At 36.4% G+C, this 26045-nt stretch overlaps 3 protein-coding genes across 3 annotated transcripts; 2 read left to right on the top strand and 1 right to left on the bottom strand.

The window, feature by feature from the left end:
* Window positions 1-773: 773 nt before the first annotated feature.
* Window positions 774-9270, bottom strand: tgif1 (TGFB-induced factor homeobox 1). The gene is made up of 3 exons (XM_022666927.2): window positions 8811-9270; window positions 4756-4985; window positions 774-2246 (listed from the first exon to the last, which is right to left on the bottom strand). The coding sequence occupies exons 1-3, from the start codon at window positions 8824-8826 to the stop codon at window positions 1731-1733; spliced, it is 762 nt and encodes a 253-aa protein (XP_022522648.1). The 5' UTR covers window positions 8827-9270; the 3' UTR covers window positions 774-1730.
* Window positions 9271-13552: 4282 nt separating this feature from the next.
* On the top strand, window positions 13553-15635 carry LOC103037433 (transcriptional regulator ATRX). The gene has a single exon (XM_015601750.3). It carries the CDS (start codon window positions 13869-13871, stop codon window positions 15255-15257), a length of 1389 nt encoding a protein of 462 aa, XP_015457236.3. The 5' UTR covers window positions 13553-13868; the 3' UTR covers window positions 15258-15635.
* A 1385-nt stretch (window positions 15636-17020) lies between these two features.
* psme1 (proteasome activator subunit 1) lies at window positions 17021-22520 on the top strand. Its single transcript, XM_049480840.1, has 11 exons — window positions 17021-17214; window positions 18422-18454; window positions 18566-18628; window positions 18816-18917; window positions 19085-19136; window positions 19939-20039; window positions 20424-20492; window positions 20610-20677; window positions 21430-21484; window positions 21577-21663; window positions 22253-22520. Exons 1-11 carry the CDS (start codon window positions 17176-17178, stop codon window positions 22331-22333), a joined length of 750 nt encoding a protein of 249 aa, XP_049336797.1. The 5' UTR covers window positions 17021-17175; the 3' UTR covers window positions 22334-22520.
* Window positions 22521-26045: the final 3525 nt, after the last annotated feature.

The following is a 26045-nucleotide window of genomic DNA, read 5'->3' as shown; positions in this document are numbered from 1 at the left end:
GCCTACTGCAGGCAAATCTGTTGAGATGTTTGTCCACACTGTTATTTGCAAGTGATCACATTAGATTTGTATGTCCATAAATCAGAAATGATTTACTGCAAGAAGAGAAACCCTAGTGGATCACTTTCTCTCTACACTAAAAGCAGCCAAGGCACTTTTACTCTGACTTTTTTTTATTGTCTGCAGTAAAACAAAATTCAAAGTAAATGTAAAAAAACGCTGCATTATCTATTTAATCCTAGATTTAATCCTAATTTAGGTTGTACTGCTGGTCATATATCATATCATGCTACACGTCTCTTTAACACATCTAAATAATTTTCACAAATGAATTAAGGCTTTGATGTTTTTGTAGAAAACAAAACTTTATTTCAACACTATGTGACCCCTATTTTGCCACAAACATTGCACAGTGTGAAAGAGACTCACAGATCGTTGGGCATCACATCACGTCGGCTACAGGAATCATGCACCCAAGGTCCCGAAACCTTTCAGAGTTCTTTCTAGTGATGTTAAACCATCCGTTCCCTTGTTCCATGTGTGGAGAGTGGTCTCTTTAACATGATAAAAACAACAAAAATGGCACAATCCACACGTAAATCACCATGTAGTGTTCTCTCCTGAAACTTACGCTTGTGTTATTACTGTTGAGGGGTGGGGGAGTGGCTTCAGTGCGAAAGTAGGCTGATGGGTGTTGGGAGGGTGTCTTATTTACTCTTTTAAATGTATGTATATATGTATATGTATGTATTTGTGTATGTGTCTATGTGTGTGGGGGGGCACATTCAATGGCCATTTCTACACTCAGTGTTTCTGAGGAAATCACAGACTATAGTATCTGCTACATCTGAATATCCCTCAAAAAGAAACGAAAAAGCAGAAAACGTACTAAACATGTAGCATCAAAAAATAACACAAAGCTGTTTCCTTTACATTAACAATTATAACAAAACCAATACAAAAAAAAAACTTAACTACTATGAAACACAGTACGACCTGGAACAGTAGTGATTGAAGTTCATCGTCAGAGAAAGACAGGAAGAAAAGAAAGAGATAATAATATTTAAGATACTTGAGATGACCTGCCATATTGTGCAAAAAGAATGAGGCAGAATGAACTGCAGAGCCGTTCTCCAAAAACGAGGCAGAACCGATCGATCACAGAGCCGAACTGTAAGAACTCTGTACGACTCGAGAGAAAAAAAACGTAAGAAGAAGAACTGGAACTGGAGAAGACACTGTCCTCTCCTTTCAAAAACTAAGAAAGACTTAAGACAGCTTTTGTCTATACATTTTTGGTCCCCTGTGTGCAAAAAAGAAGACAGACAAATATTTATACATACATAAATGAAGTACAAAAAAGTGAATGCCAAGGCACCTTGAAATGTTTTTACACAAACATATCGGCATCGTTTTTTCTTTTTTAATATATATACCAAAAATAGAAATGATCAGGCCTTTATAGTTTTTGTTTGTTTGTTTGTTTGTCTGTTTTTTTCCGTTTGTTTGTCTTTTTTGTCTCCTCAAATCAATCATTCTTCTAGACTTCTCCACAGCATGTGTGTGTTTTTGTTTTTGTGTTTTTTTTATAAAGGGGGTGATCAAACCAAGGGATCAAACTTTCTCAAACATGTCTCTCCATCCATCAATCTGTTTGTCCATCCATCTGTCCATCCATATGTCCTTTGTGCATCATCACCCCCCTCAGATCTGATCTGTCCTCAGTATCTTCAGGCTAGGACTTGCTTGGCCTGCAGCTCCATCTCAGCAGCCCTCTTTAAGGCCACGTCTACCAGCAGCTGGAATCCGCTGAAGTCCTGGGTGAGGTCGGGGGGTGTGGGGGGCGGGGTGTTGAACAGGCCGCTCCGGGGGCTGACGTTTCCGACCTGGCACCCGAACAGCTCGCCCCCCGCCAGCTCCGTCGCCCCCTCCACGCCCGGGCTGCCCCGCGAGCCGCCGCTGACCGTAGTGTGGCAGATGACGGAGGGGCGGGGCAGGACGGGCGACGGGGGCGATTTGAGGGACGGCGCTTTCTTGGGGTAACCGTTGGAGACGGGGATGGAGGCGGGGTCGTACCCGTCTCCGTGGGGCAGCAGGCCGTGTTTGGGGGACTGGGACCCGTCGCTGAGCCCCTCGCCGCTCTTGCTGCTCCGCCGGGAGATGGTGAACTGATTCGGGTCTTTACCGTCTTTCCGCAGCATTTCCGGGAGGAGCCGCCGCCGGGCGTTTATAAACCAGTTGCACACCTGAGAGGAGAAAACGGTGAAGAAAAAAAAAATTGGTTAAAAATAGGTCACAAATTATTTTTAGATGACATCTAAACATATTTTCACTGAAAAATGTATAAATATTATAAGTAACAATAATGATAATAATCAGAAAAAAAACATATGTATTCCTACAAAAAAAATCTATTTTTATTATTGATTCCAGAATTTCCCTCAATAAAGTCAATAAAGTATGTATCCATCCATCCATCCATCTATCCAGTTACTGTTCTATCTATATAGTTACGTTTGAATCCATCCATCCAGTTACTTTTCAATCTAGTTACTTCTTATCGATCCAGTTACTTTTCCATCCATCCATCCATCCATCCAGTTACTGTCCTATCTATCCATCCATCTATCCAGTTACTTTTCTATCTATCTAGTTACGTTTCTATCTAGTTACTATTTCTATTCCTGTGAAAATGACATGCTAATTGTATTCTTATCATTATTATAAATCATCTAAAAAAACAGTGTGTGTGTGTGTGTCTCTCTTCTCTTTGTTGGTCTTTAATAATGCTAATGATCAGCTCTCTTCACTGTTTGAGCCTCCAGAACTTCCACAGACCCTCTTTAAATGTAAATGTCACACTTTTAGGCAAAAGCTAACTGTATGCTGACGCTCAGGGACGGCCCATTAAAGCCTATTGCAGATCATTTGCACGTCCTGAATACCCTATACAGGACTCGGGGGGTCTTTACGAGATACAGGTTGTGTGACGTCACCGTCAGTGTAGTGCTATAATACAGAGCATTGATATTTAAATCAACAGGACGTCCAATAAAGCAATCCTCTGATTAAATAAATAAAAAAATCGTAAATGTTTTGATTTCTGGCTATTACTAGTGCTTAGCAATATGATATGGAGTAAAATGCATCACAGTATATCGCACAAATGTTTAAACTGAATTTTAGAAAACTTTTACAACACAAAACACTATTAACTTTTTTTTTAGAAATCTAAATACAACAAAACTACTTGTTACGTAATCGCAGTGAGATTGAAAAAAGGTTAACACTGCATTTTAACAATCAGGTGTAATTAATAATTACAAATCAATACAGTATTGAAATACTAAATAGTGTGATACCACCACTTTTCGCTGTATATTCTCTCCTGCATGCCAACAGCACATGGTGTGAGAAGCATTTCAGTCTGTGGGTTTTTGTGAAAAGGACAAACACTCACACTCTGCACTGCTGTAAAGTGCAGTAGTGAACTGTAGCACTAGTTTGGTAACAGATCTGTATGGTTGTGTCTGAAGAGTGTGAGGGGCTGGTAGTCTTCACTGTGTTCATGTGTGTATTGTGTCTCTCCATTGTTTGGCAGACAGCTGGCTGAGTGTGGGGGAATTCCTTACGGTGACTGTAAAGAGTCTCTCTCTTCCCCCCTCCCTCTATGTCTCTCTTTCTCTCTCTCTCTCTCTCTCTCTCTCTCATGACTCAACAGCACTCTGCTCGATTTATCCACAGGAATTTTCTCAGTTGACTGAAGATGAAGGAAGTACACTTCATATGGAGACGAGGGGAAACCAGACTAAAGCCTGATCCTAAACATAAACACAATTTCTCTCTGTATATATTTCTATATCTCTGTAACTCATTCTATATCTATACAACTCTTTATATATTCATATAACTATTTCTATCTCTCTGTAACTCTATATATCTCTTTGTATTTCTTTCTATATATTTGTATCTCTCTGAAACTCTTTCTACATCTATATAACTCTTTATATATTCATATAACTCTTTCTATATCTATATAACTCTTTCTATATCTATATAACTCTTTCTATATACTTGTATCTCTCTGTAACTCTTCATATGTCTATATATCTCTTTATATATTCATATAACTCTTTCTATAGCTCTATAACTCTGTATTTCTTTATATATCGTTCAATATCTCTTACTATATATCTGTATCTCTTTCCAAATACAGTATCTGTATCTGTTTTTATCTCTCTCCAACTCTTTCTCTCTCTCTCTGTCTAGTTTCCTGGTAGTTCAGACACAATATTGTCTTTCTCTCTCTCTCTCTCTCTCTCTCTCTCTGTCTCTCCGCAGCTCCACACATCAGCTGAATGAAAACAGGGCACTTATGACAGTGAGCCTGTGAGGCATGTGGGGCAGGTTACTGATCAACAAAGCAGAAAACTCTAAAATTCCCCTGCTTTACTCACTTACTGAAATGACGATTTCAGCTCTGATCTATTTTAAGCTTCTTCTTTACTGAAACCACATTAAATGTCATATAAAAAACCCAGCTCATACTTTCTCAAAATCAGCTTAGATTTAAAAAAGCGAAATTTATGAACATTTGAAAACTGTGCCTCAAATCCTCTAAACACAATTTCACCTCTACTAACTAGGGAGGTATTTCGGCCTAAAATAATCCAATACAGTTTTTAGTATTAATGCGGTTTTGGGTGGAATTTACAATGATAAACATAAATAAACTACATAAACAGCTTTGTATACCTGTAGTGTAGAAAGGTGGGTCTGTTTGGACAGCAGGGCTTTCTCCTGTTCTGAGGGGTAGGCGTTGTAACGGTGCTCATAAAGCCAGTCTCTGAGGATCTGTACAGATTCTTTTGGCAAGTTTCCTCTTCTCTTTCTTTTGGCTGCAGCTCCACGGCTGGAGGACAGGTCCAGGGGCACGTCCATGCTGTCCTCATCTTCTGTCTCACTGCCAGACAAAGCCAGCATACCTAAAAACGCAGAACCCAAAGACAAAACAATAAAGAGACCACCATCAGTTTCTGAATCAGTTTATCTGATTTTGCTATTTATAGGTTTATGTTTGAGTAAAATGAACATTGTTGTTTTATTCTATAAACTACAGACAACATTTCTCCCAAATTCCAAATAAAAATATTCTCATTTAGAGCATTTATTTACAGAAAATGAGAAATGACTGAAATAAAAAAAAAGATGCAGAGCTTTCAGACCTCAAATAATGCAAAGAAAACAACAAGTTCATATTCATAAAGTTTTAAGAGTTCAGAAATAATCAATATTTGGTGAAATAACCCTGGTTTTTTTCATGCATCTTGGCATCATGTTCTCCTCCACCAGTCTTACACACTGCTTTTGGATAACTTTTGATGGTTTGTGATCTTCCATCTTCCTCTTGATTACATTCCAGAGGTTTTCAACTTGGTAAAATCAAAGCCACTCATCCTAAAGTGGTCTCATTTTTTCCCCAGAGCTGTATGTGTGTTTATATGTGTTACAAAGAAATGCTCAGCTTGTCAGTCAACAAAAACATAAGACAAATAATATATGCCTATATTTACGCAGATTAACAGGAGTCTGATATGTAAAATGGACAAAAACTGATCATTCACCTAAAGACTTTTAAAGACTTCAAAGCCATGGCTTCTTCTGAGTTTAAGCATGATTTAAACACGTTTAATCACAATGGAAAACACTTGGCAGTAAAGTTTTTGAGAACTGAGAATTTAATGCAAAACTTGCTCGTCTGTCAACAAAAAAATAAGAAAAATAATAGTCTACATCTATGCGGATTAACATGCATCATAATGTATATGATAGACAAGAACTGATCATATGCTTAAAGACTTTTGAAGACTTTAAGACCACAGCTCCTTTTAATTTTAAGCACAGACTACAGACTGCACTTTGTTTATATGTGTTAAAACGTAATGCTCAACTTGATTGTCCGTCAAAAAAGATATGAGAAAAATTAGAAAAATAATAGGCTACATTTACGCTGATTAACCCGAACTCTGATATGTAAAACTGACAAAAACTGATTATTCACGTAAAGACATTTCAATACTTTAAAGCCTTGGCTCTTTTTAAGTTTAGGCATGACTCAAACACATGTAATCACCATGGAAAACTCTTGGCAGTAGAGTTTCTGAGAGCTGAGTAAGAGTTTACGTGGCGTAAATGCTCACATATGAGTTTCTGGAGTCTGAGGAAGCTGTGTTTTAAAGTAAAGGGTGAATGCGCCGTGTGAAAGGGAATGAGCAAGTGTGGAATTTGTGTTTGTAACTGTGAGAGAGAGGGAGAAAAGAGAGAGAGAGAGTGTGAGAGCTGGACAAAAGACTAAAAAACCCCCACCTCCTTCCCTCCTCCTCCTCCTCCTCATTCCCATTCTCCATGTTGCCCCTTCTAGACTCCCCTCCCCCCTCCATTTATCCATTTACACACCGAGACTCCCTCCAAATTGCCAAATTCTGAACAGCAGGGTCTCCAGCAGGGTTTGGAGGAAATCTGCATCTGCATGCATGTTTATGAAGGTGTGTTTTAGTGTAGCAGCTGACGTATTAAACCCTTGCTGTCATGTTTAGCTCATGCAATGAAGGAAATGATAATCATGATGTCATTATAATGACTTTTTCTGTGTTTCTGTACCAGTCAGAGCTCCAACAACGTGTCTGAACAACAACAGAAAAAAGAGAGGCATGCTTTATGGTTACAGGCACTGCTATAAAAAATTAAAGACACAAAAGAAAGAAAAGTAATGAACATGATCTGAGTTAGTAAGTTAGTAAGCTATTACTCATTTCCTACATTCCCACTCAGTTCTGTCCCTAAATGGACTGAACATACAGCCAGATACAGATACAGTAAGATAATAAGTTTTCTTCTTACTCAAAGATAAAAAAGAGATATCTTAAATGCCTGAGTAAACCCTAGTAGGCCAGTAGGTTTAACTTAAGTAGTTATATCAAAGCAATTGCAATATACGGGAAAACAGCATGTTAATAGATCTCAACAAACAAACAAACAAAAAACATTTGTTGGTAGCACACCAAAGATAATGAGCACTAGTGTTGTAAGCACTAAAAGATTCTATGAAATAAATAAAAGCTATACAGCTAAAACAGCTATAAAATCAGTCAGATTTAAATATTGTACTGCTTTGTCCCACATTTCATAGAGAATCTTAGAATTTATATTTTGGGTTGCACGAATTAAAGGATTTGTTTTTAGGAATTGTTTGTTCCATACAGTTAAAGAGGGCGGCTGTGGCTCTTTCCGTGAGAGTAAAATTATTTTTGCCTATTAATGCACATTAAATAGTAAAACAAAAAAAAGGAAAGAAAACTTAGTAATAACTTATATCAACTGCACAACAGACAGACAGACAGCTACCTGACACTCTAACTTTCTACTTCTGAACTCTTACTAAAAAAAACCAGTTACAGCTTTAACCTAACCGTCAATTCTTTAAAGACTAGAAGTATAAAAAGAAAGTTGAGAACAAGAACAGAAGAACAAGAGAACAGAAGAACAGAACAGGAGAACAAGACTAGCCTGGCTAATTATGTGGGAAAGGGGGAGGAGGAGGGACCTGTTGAAAATATCCTTCTCAAGGCTGAACAAAGGAATGTGTCTCTCCAGGCGCTTTAAATAGCGTTTTGTCGACAAAATGTAATAGCGTTACGCTTCACAAAACTTTCTCTAGCTTTCTCAAGTTGTCCAAAGCAGTTTTTAAACACACTGATGCCATACTAAGTCTGGAAATGTGGTTTTGAAGCGAGTTGGGACAGAGCTCCATTGTGTGTAACGTTACTCGCCAACACGAGGTTGGAAAGCAAAGCAAAACTTCACAAAGAAGAAGGAGGTCAGCGTTCAAGCTAAAGTTTGCTACACGTTTCCCACACAAACTGACGCTTAAACGTTACGTTTTTGCGGCTTATTGTGAGTTAAATTCGACTACCGCATTGTAACAAGCCAGACTTTTGAAGTTTCGACCACATTCCACAGACAAAAAAGCCTGGGAAAGAAACAATGTTGCCCAGTAGCTCAAACTCAAACTCAACACAGACAGACACAGAGCGCGTGGCCCACTTCACTTCTCTAACTCGACGTAACATTAAAAAAAGAAAAAGTACCGCAAAAAATGTTAACTTTAACCTCAATTTCCGATTAAAACAAACACAAAGTATACGCGTATACACACTAACCTACAACCTTTAAGCACAAGCCTGCTGCAGTAGGCTAGTCAACAAAGCGACGCGGACGGCACGATTTTTTGTTTTTAAATACATTTTCAAACGCGATTTCCCTTAAAAACAATAAACGTCTGAGGATATGATGAAAATGCGACTGAAACTTATCACCCTGACAGGCTGGCAGCAGATGATAATACGGAGAGAAAAAGAAAAAGAAAGATTTTTTGTTTTGTCTGGAGTGGAAACAATAGCAGTAGCAGCCCACAAGTAACATGAGGCTGGAGAGAAACGGTTTTCCCCCCCATATCAGCAGCCATGCATCAGCCTCATGTTACCGTCATCACGGCTTTAACTTTAAAATATATATATACAAATTAAGTACATAATTACCTAACTAATAAACACACTCACTGCACGCTTTTTTTCCACAATGTATTCTGCCTTGCTGCACGTTGCTCACATTAAGACGATTAAGCAAACATTTAAACATATATACATACATATATATATATATATATATATATATATATATATATATATATATATATATATATATATATATATATATATATAAATGTAACCGTTTTTTAAACCAGTACGTACCTCGTTTAGTCTTCATGGTCCGTTTCCTTCCGTGAAGAAATGAACAAAACCAACAACAACAAAAAAAAACTAAAAAATCCCCCCTTCTCTCGCTGGTAAATGGTTTTTTATTTTGATTATCTCACAGGCTCAGCGTTCCTCGAGTCAAACGCGAAAAACAAAAATTATTCCTCTGAAGAAATAATAAAAAAAAAAGATTAGCGTTTTTTCCCCAACGTTCATTCATCAAACGGTAAACGTTACAGTCCAGACAGTCCGAAGGAAAAATGTGGGACAGGAAGCCAAACCAGGTCGCTCTTCTTTTCTCCTGTTGTCTCAATCTCTCATGTGTCGGAGACGCAACACATTGTAGCTACCTGAGACTAGCTGCCTCCTTCAGTCTCCCTCAGTCACTGTGTGCGTGAGCGCGCGTGCGTGCGTGCGTGAGAGCGTGCGTGTTTGATCATGAAACAGGGTGACAGCTCTCTTTGACAGCTGCGTGACTCACCGCGCTAAGATCCGCCCCCTCCGAGAGGAAAGAGGGAAAAAATCTGACATCAGCGCGGAAAGAGAGAGCCAGCAGAAAGACAAGACAAAAAAAGAAAAGAAAAAAGAGAGATAGAGAGAGAGAGAAAGAGAGATACAGAGAGAGAGAGAGAGAGAGAGAGAGATAAAGAGAGGAAAAAAAATTAAAACACGTTTATGACAAAACGAGCTGAGGACAAACCGATTTAAATATTCAACACGTATAAGCGCGGGTTGTCAGAGCGGAAAATAAGCAGCAGTAAGACAAGACAAAAAAAAGAAAAGAAAAAGAGAGATGGAGAGAGAGAGAGAGAGAGAGAGAGAGAACAAAAACACGCTTAAAAAGACAGCCAGCAATAAGACAGGAAAAAAATTAAGAAAAGAGAGAGAGAGAGAGAGAGAGAGAGAGAGAGAGAGAGAGAGAGAAGAATGGAGGAAGAGGGAAAAATAAAAACACGCTTAGGACAAAACGAGCTGTGGACAAACCGATTTAAATATTCATCACGTATTAAAATCGGGTTAACAATTTGAAAAAAGACGCGGGTTGTCAGCGCGGAAAGACAGTCAGCAGTAAGACAATTAAAGAGAAAAGAGAGAGAGATAGAATAAACCGATTTAAATATTTAACACGTGTAAACGCGGGCTATCAGCGCGGGGAAGCTGAAGGTTGGCGTATTCCCTCCGTTTGGCCGCTGGGCGATTTTTTTTAACTACAGGAAGAAAACCATATGGAACATGATTATTTGCAACGTGGGTGCAAACTAGGGGTCACTTTTTTGATAGAGTACTGGTACTTTTACTCAAGTCTGGGTCTCTAGCATTTTGTAAATGTCTGTTAACTAGTGGTTTAATGGAAGGTAAATGATCTCTGTATATGGATATGAGTGTCTGAAGTGTCACCTGGGCCGAGATGGAAAGTGGATTCAAGTGAACTAGTTAGTTTGATCAGTTAGAAGTTAAAAGAATAAACAAATACATTTTCTTGATTTCTTGAAGTTCCACATACAATACCGTAATCCATCTTAATGTGATTTAGGGATTTGACTCTTGGTGAGATCTTGATAATAATGCTGATAGATGGTCCACACTGATGGAAACTACACCAGGACTTTGAGGAACTGAATTAGCAGTTCTATCATGAGATGTTTCTGCAGGTTGACCGTTAGGATTAGAGGGTGCTGGGGTGTCGTTTGGATTAGAGACAGGGGGGCTGATTGCATTTGGGCTACAGGCTGGAGGGGGGGGCATCTTTATTTATCGGCTTGCATGACGCCCAGCTGCTGCCTGACAATTGATGTAGCCTACCTGATCGTCTACCTGCTCCAGGAACGCTGGAGTTGTTTTAAAATGCAGGGTAAAAACCCGCGTTTTGCGCGGTCAACAAATAGCTGCGAACCTTTAAAGTATTGCACTTTTACAGCATTGGTGTTCTCGCAGTGTTTGATGTTTGGGTTTTGTGTTTGATGCCGTGCGGGAGAAATGTAGGTCAACCCGCTGATTTCTCCGTGCGTCATGTATGTCTGGCCTTAATTCCCGATCTGGGCTGTTGATAAGAGTTACAGGGACAGACTGAGCGCGCGCGACAAACTGAACCTAAAGTGAACCTAAACATATCAAACAGAAACCATACTTTAGAACACATGCTCTCTGATAATTGCCGCTAAATGCGCCAGTAAGAATTGAGCACTATTGGGCAGATCTGGAGCCGATATATAGGATCAGCGGGAGGGACGTCCCGTTTAAAATCAATTCTTTATCAAAATACAGGCTGGAATGCGCTTTGTGAAAAGATTATAAACCATGTGAGACTGGAGCTAAATCCAGAGTCCAGGCCTTCTGTCTGCAGGACGAGTTTCGACCCCTGGTGGCGCTCTGATTTAATGTGGTGGGAAAAACAGTCACCGGTTGGAGGATAGTAAAGGGCTGAGCTGCCACCTTCTGATAGAAAGCTGGAATAGTTAGTTTCACAGTTCTATAGTAAGTAATAATGGTTACAAATGAAGACAAATTCATTGCAAATTTTAATGATTGACTGCTTATTTAGGAAAGCTTAGAAAATACAATTAAAAACCGGACAAGTTTGTTTTATACCAAGAAAACTGCAACAACAAAAATACATATAGTGTATATGTTTTACATAGTGTGTAATTTATGTTAGTTATTTAACTTCACATATCAGACCGTCTTCACATTCTTATTCACAAAAATGTTCTAATAATTTAAAAAGAAATAAAGGTCTGCATCAGTTTACTTCACTGTAATAAAAGCATGTAATAACGTATATAAATAATGAATTTAGGTCAGTTATCTTATGTTAGCATCAGTTCCTGTTTTTTTTTATATATTAATTGAATACTGAATTTAGCTAACAGTCAGCATACATGATCACCTGTGATAAAACTGTAATTAATATGTTTACAAAAGTTTATAAAACTTACCATTTTCACATCTTTAAAAAGCAACGTATTTTAGATCTAAATAGACATCTAAATAATATAATAACCTACTTGTTTTGCTCTCTTTTATAACAGTGTGAATTGTACACTAGCTGAGACGTTATGTGAGCTATGTGAAATTTAGAGCATGGATTGGAGGCTATTCCAGCTATACAGAGGCTATTTAAAACTCAGACACTGAGGCTTCTTTATTAGCCGTGATCTGTTAAGTGACGTCACTTTTATACAACTGTACACATTAGAATTATTGGTAAGCGAATATGACAAATAACAACATCATGGCAACCACCTTACAACTCCCTGGCAACCACCAATCAACATAATTTTATGATAAATGCCTGAAATGCCTCACTGTAGAACCCAACTGTACAACCTAACATCACCAGAGCAATCACATGGGATGTCATAGTAACAATTTTTGGAAACCAAAGCAACCAACCTAGATACTATAGCAACACTATAGCATCCAAACAGTAAACTCTTATCAACCATTGCAATGGGAATTGTCTGGGAAACCACCTCAACCACTTAACATCATAGTAAATAGTAGTAGGAGTTATTTACTGATACTAATATTACAAACAGCATTCATTTATATACATATTAGCAGTGGCATTGTGGATTATATTATATAGTTCTTTAAAATTTATATACATTTTTTTTTAATCCTCAATTATATCTATTTGACAATGTGATATTTGTTTTGCATAAAATACAAGCAGTTAATTGTATTTTCACTTTTAAAGCTAAAATTTGGATCCACTTTTACAAAGAAGAAAATGTCATATGTATATATATATATATATATTAGTGACTCACAAAGTTAGTATGATGGAGACTTATTGGGGTGAGAGTGGGGTCTTATGTCACATGTGTCCCGTACAGAGTTTATCTGTGGATGAACGCTCATCACCTGCTCATCCTTATTACAGGAAACATTAAAACTCAACTCACGGCTGTATCAGTTTTACCTGATTTTATTAATGTACATTCATTTATTATTTTTTGATTTACTTTATTGTTAATTTATAAATGAATAAATTATATTAGTTAGTCTCAGATCTAACTTTTAGCAAAATTTTTCCTAAATATCTTATAATGTTATAAAGGAAATATCTTATAAAGTTTAGTCATGTTCCCACAATAAGATAAATACATGATTGAGCCGCTTAGTCTAATGGGTTAAATTGTTTTGTGTATATATATATATATATATATATATTTATTTCTTAGAATTTTCTTTTTCATTCCTGTTTTTTTGTACATGCTCTAATCTACTGATAATAGACGTCATAATAATAAATAATGTTTATTTATTTATTTATTTATTTTAACATGCTCGGCTCTATTGATAATGCGTGCCATAATAAAGGATAATGTAATGTTTTATTTATTTATTTATTTTTTAGAATTTTTCTTTTTAATTCCCTGTTTTTTTTTAAACATACTCGACTCGATTGATAATGCGGGTCATAATAACGACTGATTAATTGATTGTTGTGGTAAATAGTATCTTCTGTTTGGCTTCTTCCAGATGAGTCATGTCCCTTATAGGGTAAATGGGATCAGCTCAGTGAATCAGAGGGTGGTGATGTCATGCAGAAAGAGGGAAGGTCAGCAGCAGAATTCCTGTTGGGGGGCTGGACAGAGGGGAGGGGGGGGTCCTGTTTCAATGTTTCAGTGCCCTGTGTCAGAAAGACTGGGGTTGGGGGGGTTGGTTGTTTCTCTGTGTGAGTGTGAGGCAGGACTTCCTTATGGGCGTGGTGAGCTCATGTCTCGCATTCTTCTTCTCCAGCTCTGTGTTTCAACACCACCAACTGCAGAGAGAACTCCAGAAGCTCCAGACCAGGCGGGGCTGGACCAGCACCGGACCCAGTGTCCTGTTTCTGCTTTGCCCCCTTCTATAAATAAGCGGGGTGATGTAGGAAGGGGTGTTTTCTGACGCCACGGCCCAGGAATGGCTCCTGAGTGACGGGGGGAAGGAGGGAAGGAGGGAAGAAGCCCCCACAGCTCTCTCTCCATGACTGGGAGTATTTTTGGCCGTGTTGTCATCTCTCCGTAACACGGGCGTATATATAAAGGAGAGGCTGGAGGAAAAATGCATCTGTACAGCAGTGCCCTCACACACTACCCTCCTCTCTCTCAGAAAGTTCTGATAACTATCAGCACCAGCAGCGGCAGCAAGCCATCTGCCGAAGACTCCAGCTCTGCTAAAGCCGCTAACTTCCAGAACGCAGAGGAACCGTTGGCTGGAAACATGCCTGCCTTCGCCTGTTACGACACTGCTGCTTCCATGAGGCCGCATTTGTTCACATCCAGAGCTGAAATCATCATAACCCGGCCTGATGGAGTGGAGAGATCTGTTCCAATTCATCTAGTGAAGCAAGGGAGTCATCTAGACCTTCTGGGATCTACAACAGAGAATGGGTCTAGTAAAAAACCTGGATTGACCAATCATCATCAATCATCAACACGCGAGGATGTTTCAATATATGAGAGCTTGCCAGGAATTATTAGAAATATTTGCAGAGCATCTGAGTCTAAGGATGAAGAGGAACCAGTAGGCTTGTGTATCGCCATCAACGATGCGACGACTCAACAGCAACAGTCGTCACAAGGTTCTTCACAAAGTGTTGCGTCAAAAGACACAAGTAAAGAAGAAGAGGAAGATGAACAACAAGAACAAGAAGACAACGAAGAAGAATATGAAGAAGATGAAGAAGAAAAGTCGTTCTACCCAATCAAAAGCAAAGACTCAACCAGAGTTCCATTAGAGCGACAGCCAACCGAAGAGTACGAATACGACAAAGACCCAGTCTTCGAACTCAAGATTCTCCAAGATTCGCCCCCAACCGTGGTCAACAATAAGACCAGCAGCAGCAGCAGCAGCTCCAGCCTTAACGACAAAGTGAGCCAATACCTGGCAGAGGTGGACAAGCAGAACAAGTACCTCCAGGACAAGAGGAGGTACCGTTTCCACATCATCCCTGATGGAAACTGCCTTTACCGAGCAGTCTCTAAAGCCGTGTACGGAGACCAGTCCATGCACAAAGATCTCCGAGAGCAGACGCTCTACCACATCGCCGACCACCTCGATGAATTCAGCCCCATCATCGAAGGCGACGTGGGCGAGTTTTTGATCAACGCGGCGCAGGACGGGGCCTGGGCCGGATATCCCGAGCTTCTTGCCATGACTCAGATGCTGAATGTCAACATTTACCTGACCACTGGAGGCAGTCTGGAAAGCCCTACCGTGTCAACCATGACGCACTACCTGGGAGAAGAAGACCTGTCCAAACCAGCCATTTGGTTGAGTTGGCTGAGCAACGGACATTACGACGTGCTGCTGGACCAATGCCAGCCCAACCCCGAGTACGACGACTGGTACCGTCACACGCAGGTTCAGCGCAAACGCGATGAGGAACTGGCCAAATCCATGGCAGCGTCCCTGTCCAGAATGTACATTGAGCAGAATGGCCTTCACTAAAAGGAGCTGACCAGATACACAATGCACTGTTCCAATGATAGCATCTACTGTACTGTGCTCTTTATATACTTTATATACTGTATTTGTTTTGTTTTCTAAAAGGATTGCACTTCTGATTCCAAAATCCGTTTGGATTAAGTTGCCTTAATTTATTGTAGCTGTGTGTGTGTGTGTTTGTGTGTGTTTTTATATCAGTGTTTTTAAGTGCAGCGCACAAGACATGATGTGTAGAATGTGGAATTATGTGGAAGCCTGTTGGCTGGGTGTTTGTGTGTATGTGTAAATATGAGTGAAAGTACTGGGAAATTGTGATGGTGATTTATATATATCTATATATTTTTTTTCCAAACTTATTAAAAAAAGTTTATCCTGCTTCTATTGGAGTAACTGTTTCTATTGTGCAAAGAAAGCTTTCTACTACAGCTCTGGAAAAACATAAGAGACCACTCCAGTTTCTCTGATTTTACTATTTATAGGTTTATGTTTGAGTAAAATGAACATTGTTGTTTTATTCTATAAACTACAGACAACATTTCTCCCAAATTCCAAATAAAAATATTCTCATTTAGAGCATTTATTTACAGAAAATGAGAAATGACTGAAATAACAAAAAAGATGCAGAGCTTTCAGACCTCAAATAATGCAAAGAAAACAAGTTCATATTCAATATGTAAGTGAGTATAATAAATAAATAAAATAACCTTATTTCCAAAAGGCATTTCCAAGGACTGACTTTCAGCTGGATATTTTTGTTGGACCTGGCAACCCAGGCTCGGCTGCTCTCGCTAACCAGCAAGGTGAGGCTCAGCTGTATCTCCAAAACGCCTATGGTTTATTAAAGGTTGATGAAACGACATTGAAACAATGTTGTCCTTTCAACTGTGTTTTACTTTTCAAATTGAACACCAAATCCAACGTTGATTCAACCATAACATCAACGTTTCCAGCTGGCATTTCAACATTGAATAAATGCTGGAATTGATTTTAAAAAGTGAATTAACGTTGAAATAGCAGTTGTTTCAACGTTAAACGTTCAACCTTAATAAACCATCCCCGCTGGCATTTCAACGTTGAACAACCTTGATGTTATGGTTGAATCAAGGTTGGATTTGGTGTTGATTTTGAAAAGTGAATCGGCGTTGATATGACAACGTTGTTTCAACGTCATACGTTCAACCTTAGCTTACTAAAATGAGAAAATCCTATGGTGAACAGTGTTAACAATAAACTTAGATTACTGCAGTAAATACAGAGTATAAAGAAAGTTTATACCCACCACCACTACCAATCTAATTACTGAACATCTGACATCGAACATCAAAAACAGTAAAACACTAAAACAGTAAAACTATTAGAACATGAACATGGTGTTAAATAAATAAAAACAGTTACTGCAAATAGAAATAAAACACTTTTTAATTTCTCCATCCAAACGTTTTTAGAAATGAACGTTATATGGTGATGAAATGTAAAATGCTGATTTAAAAGGAAGAAGGTTGAGGACATTATATTGATTCAACATTAAAATTTCAATATTAGCACAACCATTTAACATTAAACGTTGATTCAACGTTGTTTCAACGCTGAAGCAACAACAGACATTACTTTAACCACATTTTAACGTTGATTCTAAGTAAAATTCCAGCTTGGTTTGTTTGGGTGCGCAGTTTGTTCGAAAAAGTTCAGACTTTAATTTTGTAATTTCAAATTAAGAGTCCGCTCTCCTCTCGCGGCTGGGATGGGAATTACTGATTAAATACAACTCGATTTAGTTTCACTTTCACCCTGTTCTCTCAGTCTCGCGCCTCGTCGTTTGATCGTCGAGGATAAATTATATTTTTACTAAATTTCACAGTCAGAGTTTCAGTAGTGAGCAGAATTTTACCTGTAGCTACACCTGAACTTTACCTGCACAGAAATGACTTCTATGGATATGAGCCCTGCGTCTAAGAAAGAGGTGAGCTGTGGATTTTGGTTAGTCACTGTAGGCCTGAAAACTCAGATACTCCATTTTTATTACAGCTCTTCTTTATACTGCATTACCTCTTATCTCCTATACTCCAGGCCTGCAAAATACTCTAGCTTTTCTTTATATAACAACAATAATACTTTTTACTTTTTATCTTTTCTTTTACTTATTTCTAAAAAAAAACACACACACACAATACAAACAGAGACGTCCAAGATACATTTATAAAACATGCAATCACGTTTTTTTAATGTATTTATAATAAAATCAGAGAACTATATTAAAAATATATATGTTTGCAGTAATATCTACCCATGTTCTTATAATCTCACTAAAATTATACACACACGTGGACAAAATTGTTGGTACCCCTGGGTTAATGAAGGAAAAACCCAGAATAGTCACTGAAATAATTCGAATCTGATCAAAGTAATATAATAAATAAAAAATTCTATGAAAATAAACCAATGAAAGTCCAATGTTGATTTTGAATAGAATGATTTAAATTAAAAAAATAAACTTTTAATTTATTAAATTATGTGACCAAAGGGACATGTTAAATCAAGGTGTGTCCACTGTAATTAGCTAAATATAGGGCTGATCTTGGAATCATGTTCTCCATGTTCACCAGTCTTACACACTGCCTTTGGATAACTTTAAATGTTCCATGACTTCTGTCCAGGCCTGTTTCATAAGTTATTTTTTTAAAGCATGGTTAAAACAGAATATCTGACTTTCATCTGTTCATTTTCATAGAATTTATATTTATTATTACTTTTATAAGATTCAAGTTGTTTCTGATACCTTTGTGGGTTTTTCTTTAATTAACCGAGGGGCACCAACAGTTGTGTGCACGTGTGTATGTAGATATAGGTCAGAACTGTTCATTTTTGCTCTAAACATCCAGAAAAAATAGAACATTTTTTTATTTTTTTAATGTTGTTAATCAGAATGTGTTTGGAAAGATCAAGCTAGTTTTTTTTTTCAGTAAAGCATAAGAATTACAGGGTCATTATAAAATGTAAAGATGTTATTTTTATTACTTTTAACTCTTTTTTTTTATTTCTGTACTGTCTCTTAACATTACTTTGAACTTCTCTACTTTAAATCTGATGATCCTCTGTAAGAACAATAACACAATATAACAGTATGACGTTCATGTTAGCATTTATTTAATTATTTATGTATTTTACAGGTTGATGGATTCACTAAGAAGTCCATTAAAGAGGTAAAGCGTTTTCTTGGTTTGTAGACTCTCCCAAATAAAAAAAATATATATATTTTTTTTTTCACAAGTATCTCAGTCTCAGACTCCTCTCATTTCTCCTCTCTGGCACAGGCAGAGCAGCTGGTCTCAAGTTTCTTCCCGCAGATGATTGCCAAGATGGACAACCTGTTGCAGGTAAAGTGTCTGGTTCTGATACTTTAGCTTCTGAAAGATTATGATATGATATCATAACTGCAGATAGAACTACAGATATATATATATATATATATATATATATATAAATATATATATATATATATATATATATATATATATATATATATATATATATATATATATATATATCTGTTATTGATTTTAGGCCTCCCTGGGTTCAGAGGACCTGTCTGCTCTCAGGGCTCCTCTGGACATCCCGATCCCGGACCCCGCCAAAGAGGAGCTGAAGAAGAAGAAGAAAAGTGAGGTAGAGTATTTATTTACATCCAGACCAGACATTAAAAATCTACCAGTTCCTCAGAGATACTGATGACCTCTCAGCGAATCACATTGCAGGGTCAGAACTAACTGTGGCATAATGGATGTTAATGGATATTGATAGATAAAGCATTGTAAGTTTTATCTTTCACACAGAAAGAAGGAAAGGATGGAAAGAAAGACAAAGGAGATAAAGAAGAGGAGGAAGGTAAAGTATATCTTGCTCTGATACTGGACACAGTTAAAGCTGCACTTACAACTCATTACATGTGATAAATTTCATCTTATATTTTTAAAATGAATGCAAATCCATACATCGACTTAAGCCCTATCTGGACAGGATTAGTTTCTAGTTTCTCAGGGGGTTCTGGGGTAATTTTCTCTTTTATGGGTTTTTCTATCCTCTGTGATTTTATTCCTGTCCAGAACGATCATGTAGGTGTTTTATTTCTCAGACGTCCTCTGAGAAAATTACAGGCTGAATTATCTACTGTTTGAACTCCGTGCTCCTCCGGTAATTTTAGTCCCGTCCGGACGCACATCTCTGAGTTTCGTCTCCTCGCCTTTAAAAAAATAGATATTTGTTCACTGCCGTGCACCGTAATTACACTTTGGGAGCCACGGTTTCTACAGAGATCCACGTTAAAAAAAAACACAACAGCGAGTGGAAATGGAGGACCGAGAAAAAAAACACTGATCCTCCTGTTTTTACAACTGCAGTCCGGCTCCAGGAGTTTTATCACTAAAGAGTAGAAGTGTGAAATATTTTTCACAGACGCCCCCTGAGAAACTAATCCTGTCAATAAGTATATATAACAATAAGTTATTATTGATAAGTGCCTTTATGCTGTTTTGAATGTAAAAACGTTGTCCAAATTAACAAATAAAATATCTGATATATAAGTTTTTATATAACTATTAAGAATAAGAGTGTTAGATTGTGTAGTGGTTATCTCTTATTGCACTCTTCATGCTCAAATGTTAACAGGATTGTTTTTTTATTGGTTTAGCTGGTCCTCTCTGTGGTCCGATTGCTGTTAATGAGAAAGTCGAGAGTCTCATCAAAGAAATTAAGCCTCACATTCAGACTCTGAAAGAAAATCTCAACACTGTAAGTGACTCTTCTCATTTATAGTATTAGGTATATAAGTATAATCTTAATATTATATATATATGAAGTTTGGGTGTTGTGTAAAAAATAAAAACGGACTACAATGATTTGCAAATCCTTTTCAACCTACAACTGTGTAAAAAATGAAGAGATCACTTCAGTTTCTGAATCAGTTTCTCTGATTTTGCTATTTATAGGTTTATGTTTGAGTAAAATGAACATTGTTGTTTTATTCTATAAACTACAGACAACATTTCTCCCAAATTACAAATAAAAATATTCTCATTTAGAGCATTTATTTACAGAAAATGAGATTTTTTTCCAAGCTACACCAGTATATTCAGCTTTTTTGTTTAATAATGATAAAAACTCAATTGTGTTCAGGTATCAATGTGGGTGCAGCTCCAGATCCCCAGGATTGAGGACGGGAACAATTTCGGTGTGGCCGTTCAGGTCTGACTTTTATTATCTCGTATTTAAGACTGTCTGCTCTGTTTATTGCTATTTATTTAACTGGATGTAATAAAATATTGTAACCCTCAATTTAATGTTCTTTCTTAATTTAAATAGGAGAAAGTGTTTGAGCTGCTCACCAACACTCGCACCAAGATCGAGGGATTCCAAACACAGATCACAAAGTAAGAATCAGCTTCCAAACAAATAAAACATAAACAAACTCTCACTTTTTAAATTAAGACCTTTTTTGTACAGAAATATACATTGTGATTTGAAATATCACCCTTTAGTTCAACAGAGTTTTTCGACCGCTGTTTAAAAAACACATAGTGGACTTGTTCTTTTGTCTCGTCTTCAAGAAAAAGTCATAATATTTAAAAAAAATAATAAAAATTAAGAATATAATGATTTAATTTCAAGAATAAAGTGGTAATATTTTGAGAATATAGTTGTAATATTATAAGAGCAAAGTCGTAATATTTTGCAAATAAATCTGTAATATTTTAAACATAAATATTTTGAGAATACAGTTGTAATAATGTAAGAATAAATGTAATATTTTGAGAAAAGTCATAATATTATGAGAATCAAGTCGTAATATTAAAAACAGTCGTAATATTTTGAGAATAAATTTGTAATATAGTCCTATAGTATTTTATATGAGCAAAGTCGTAATATTTTGAGAACAAATACGAATAAATTAGTAATATTTCCAGGATAATGTATTATACTTATACAATAAAGTTGAGTTTTTGCTTTAGCAGGAATATTCACAATATTTTGGTCAAGTAGTTTACAACAGGAAGACAACCTCCTTATGTTAAAATCAAAAACATTAATTTATTTTCAAAATCAGGGGCCCTAAAACATATTTTTCCATGTAAATGTAGAATTAGCTTGTTCTGCGTGTGATGTTGTGTGTGTTTGTGTTCAGGTATTACACTGAGAGGGGAGATGCTGTAGCCAAAGCTTCCAAACAGCCGCATGTGGTCAGTAATCTTTATTTAACTGTTTGTTTCTGTACAGTAGGATTAGTATATATATATATATTTATAATTTTACTATATATTCTGTGTTACAGGGAGATTACAGGCAGCTCGTTCATGAGTTGGATGAACATCAGTATCGTGAGCTGCGTATTGTGGTTCTGGAGATCCGCAACACATACGTGAGTTCAGCTTCCATATTTGTAGAGGTTCTGTATATTAAATTGTTTCTGGTTTACTGATTAAAGTGACAGTCTGTGAGTTTTTGGGGGGGGATTTGGGATTTGGGGATTTGGAGACCCCTTTGGTGAGAATGTGTAATTGCACACAGCATGCAGAAGAGTACTTTTAATGCAGGGTAATGTAAATTAGAGCTTAGATCGGCCCCAAAATATCCAGCCCCACCCGGCCAGAACCTGTCCACGTTCTGCACGAAACTGTTTTTATGAGCCCAAGCCCAAGCCCGATTTAAACATGAAATTTGTTTTTAGTAAGTAAAGTGCTAGAACTGAGCTTTTTAAAACCCCTTTTTCAGGCTGTTTTTAATGAGTGAAATCTGTTAATGAACATTGCAACACTGAAGAAGCATAGACCTATTATTTAATAAGTGCGTTTATTAAGAACTGAACCCATTTTTACGCCATACCTTTATATAAAATAAAAACATAATTATGCTGCTTTATGATGCCGCCTTAATGATGTAACATTTTGAACGTATAAAGAATGGTCTATTGTAGACTGATTTTTTTTATGTTCTTCTTTTCCCTATAGGCTGTGTTGTTTGATGTCATCACCAAGAACTTTGACAAGATAAAGAAACCCAGAGGAGAGTGCAAAGCTCTGATTTACTGAGGAATAAACCCCGTCTGTGCCGTCAGTTCAGACTCGAATAAAGGAGAGAGAGAGAGATACATATCATATCGTATTTCATTTGAGACGCTTTCTCAGCTTCAGCCACAGTTCATCTAAAATTACATTCATGACATGGGCTTGTATTTGTTTGTAGTCGCATCATTTAATAAACCTTGTACAACAATGATTTGGTTTTAGTTGTATGGAATTTTTATCTCATATTGTACGTAGATTTTGTGTGTTTTTAATAAGAAAAATAGTCTCTGTTCTGTATTTGATTCAGTATGTTGTTTTTTAAAAGGTGATACCAGCTTTTTAATAGTGTTGCATTTATACAGATATTGTATTTGTGACTCGGTTTTGATACATCAGCTCACAGACGCAGCCTTGTGCTGATCCACATCACCCTAGGAGTGATGAGGGGAAAGAAGAGCACCATCTACTGTACTGTACCCACCCAGAGAAAGCAAGGACGATTGTGCTCTCTCAGGGCTCCGGCAGCTGATGGCAAGCTGCATGACCGGGATTTGAAACAGAGTTCTAAGTAAGTTAAATATTGAGTATCAGTACTCAGTATCAGCAGATGCTTTAAAATCTGATATATGTATTGGTATCAGAGGGTAAAGTATAAAAGTATAGGTTTAAAAAAAACATCACATTAAATAAACTAAAGCACTAAAGCCAAGATGATTCATAGCCAGCATTAGCTGTTTTAAAATTATTTTATTTACATGCAACTAATGTAAACTTTTAAAGTAGAGTTTTAACACATAAAAGGTTTTTCAGCACAGTTTAAATTGTGCTGAGCAACACAAAATTAATGGTTTGCTAACAAAACGTAGTTAAAGTATACTTTTATCATAAAAAGCAGTTTTATAAAATAATACTAAGTTTCTATTATGTACATCACCAGTACAACATTAGCACAGCCAAATTAAATATACTTTTCAAAAATATACTGAATTAAAGATTAAGTCGTTAAAAATGTTAGTATAAGGAATAAAGGGTACTTTAATATAGTTAGCATGTAGTTAAAGTACACTATTTGTATTATTTTTTAAATATACAGCTGGTTTACACTCATATTGTGACCAAAACATCCAGACTAAGACCATAAATCACATCATATTTTCTACCAATGACTGTATCGCACTGATTTTTAAAAATAACACAGCTATTTTTAGATAGTGAGAGCATGTTAACAGATTGCTAAATTTTAGATCAGACGGATCATGCACTGACTGCATGGAGGTTCTGCTGTTTCACAACCAGGTTTGAGTGATTTGAGACCCGGCTGTACAGAATAAACACTGCCGCTGCTTTTTAGAAGAGTTTTGTGCAATATATGCTTTTTGTAAGTAAATGTGTATTTTTATGTGAATCCAGTATTCACACTAAACCTGTTTATTAGGTTCACTGCTATTTTTTGAGTCTCCATAAGGAGGCAGTGTTGAAGAGGATGAGCAGAATAAAGGCATGGCTGAATTCATGTATAATGTACTAAAGTTATCCATTTAAAAAGTACTAAAAAAGGATCCATTACTGTGAATAGTTAAGTTGAACTGCTTAAAAGGCATGATAAAACCTAGGTCTCTACTTAAGTTAAGTTTTTTAACCACTAATTTGTACTTAATTTCAATTTGTTTGTAATTAAATTGATAAAAAAATTGCACTAGTCATACAGCTCTGACAAAAAAATGAAGAGATCACTTCAGTTTCTGAATCAGTTTCTCTGATTTTGCTATTTATAGGTTTATGTTTGAGTAAAATGAACATTGTTGTTTTATTCTATAAACTACAGACAACATTTCTCCCAAATTCCAAATAAAAATATTCTCATTTAGAGCATTTATTTACAGAAAATGAGAAATGACTGAAATAACAAAAAAGATGCAGAGCTTTCAGACCTCAAATAATGCAAAGAAAACAAGTTCATATTCATAAAGTTTTAAGAGTTCAGAAATAATCAATATTTGGTGGAATAACCCTGGTTGGTTTTTAATCACCGTTGGTTTTTTATCATGTTCTCCTCCACCAGTCTTACACACTGCTTTTGGATAACTTTATGCTGCTTTACACCTGGTGCAGAAATTCAAGCGGTTCAGCTTATATTCCAGAGGTTTTCAATTTGGTAAAATCTAAATCTGTACTTTAAAAGTATACTTTAGATTAAAAAAAGGTACATCTATACTCTAATCACACTTTTAATATGTTTTATTGTTCAGTTGGACAGCTCACCCAAATACACTGAAAGTGTAGTGGCGGAAAAAGTACATGGCTAGCAGTCTTAGTCTCAGTATAAATGTAGTGTCCATTTATATCACTTTAATTGCGAACACATAGCATTCAAGTACAAATTAGTGGTTCCAAAATAACACAACTTAAATACAGACCTATTTCTGCGTAATTTAAGTTGTTTTGTTCACGAGGGTAGAAGGCCTGTTTTAGAGCAAATCATAAAACCGTGCTGGACTCCGGCACCCGTTTCCCACCTCTGCTCTAACCATTAATCCATCTGACAAGATTTATGGTATTGTAAATTTCCTTCTTAGGCTGAAGCAGCTCACATATCAAGGGTCACTTTAAAATATATGTTGAAATGTATCTGAGATCTCCAATCACTTTACAAGAATGTATATATAAGAGAGCACTAAAAAAATATGATTTTCTTTGGAATATAATCAAGAGGAAGATGGATGATCACAAACCATCAAACCACCAAACTGAACTGCTTGAATTTTTGCACCAGGAGTAAAGCAGCATAAAGTTATCCAAAAGCAGTGTGTAAGACTGGTGGAGGAGAACATGATGCCAAGATGCATAAAAAAAACTGTGATTAAAAAACAGGATTATTCCACCAAATATTGATTATTTCTGAACTTTTAAAACTTTATGAATATGAACTTGTTTTTTTTTTTTTTTCATTATTTGAGATCTGAAAGTTCTGCACCTTTTTGTAATTTTAGTCATTTCTCATTTTCTGTAAATAAATGCTCTAAATGAGAATATTTTGATTTGGAATTTGGGAGAAATGTTGTCTGATTCAGAAACTTCATTTTTTACAGAGCTGTATATATACAGATACAGATACGTTTTGGTTCATAGGGAAGTTTATGCTGAATCATACAGGCCTGTTCTAGCACTCAACACTAATAACACTGATCAAAGTCATTCACTGTATCTCAGTTCATTCACACACAAAGAGATTTACACTGTTCAAAGATTACTGTTGATTAAGTTTTAACTATAAGTACTCAGGTAATTTGCATAGATCTTTAAAACAGTTCATTGTAGAGTTCTTTACTTATTTTATAATAGGATACATGTTTACAACTAGATCAACAAAATAGCTGATATGTATTTTGTGTGCTAAAGTCATCAAAGCTATTGTATATTAACCTACTAACCTAGTAAAATCTGCAGTTATTTTTCAGCAGTTATTTTTTTTTAAAGTAATTTTAATTTATTTATTTGAGAAATCTTTTTTCTGATAATTCTTATGCATTGTGTTCTTGATATCTAAAAAAGACAACATTGATATTATACATTTATTATTATTATTATTATTATTATTATTATTATTATTATTATTATTATTATTATTATTATTATTATTATTTGTGGGGAGCACCATTTGCCTAAAAGCACTGTGAGTGTAGATTTAAAGCATAAACCATTAAAAACCTTTAAATGAACGTTAATTCAATGCGAG

This window comes from Astyanax mexicanus, chromosome 6 (assembly GCF_023375975.1).
Source record: "Astyanax mexicanus isolate ESR-SI-001 chromosome 6, AstMex3_surface, whole genome shotgun sequence".
NCBI lineage: Eukaryota > Metazoa > Chordata > Actinopteri > Characiformes > Acestrorhamphidae > Astyanax > Astyanax mexicanus.
The sequence above is the reverse complement of the archived record's forward strand: the minus strand, read 5'-3'. Positions and strand labels throughout refer to the sequence as shown.

Bases quoted from the DNA above. Each gene is read 5' to 3' on its own strand.
- LOC103037433 (XM_015601750.3), top strand. From the start codon at position 13,869: ATGCATCTGTACAGCAGTGCCCTCACACACTACCCTCCTCTCTCTCAG.
- psme1 (XM_049480840.1), top strand. From the start codon at position 17,176: ATGACTTCTATGGATATGAGCCCTGCGTCTAAGAAAGAG. The intron at 18,455-18,565 runs GTAAAGCGTTTT...TCTCTGGCACAG, and splicing joins CTAAGAAGTCCATTAAAGAG to GCAGAGCAGCTGGTCTCAAG. The intron at 20,678-21,429 runs GTAAGAATCAGC...GTTTGTGTTCAG, and splicing joins TTCCAAACACAGATCACAAA to GTATTACACTGAGAGGGGAG.
- tgif1 (XM_022666927.2), bottom strand. The intron at 2,247-4,755 runs GTATACAAAGCT...TTCTCCTCTCAG, and splicing joins CCCACCTTTCTACACTACAG to GTGTGCAACTGGTTTATAAA.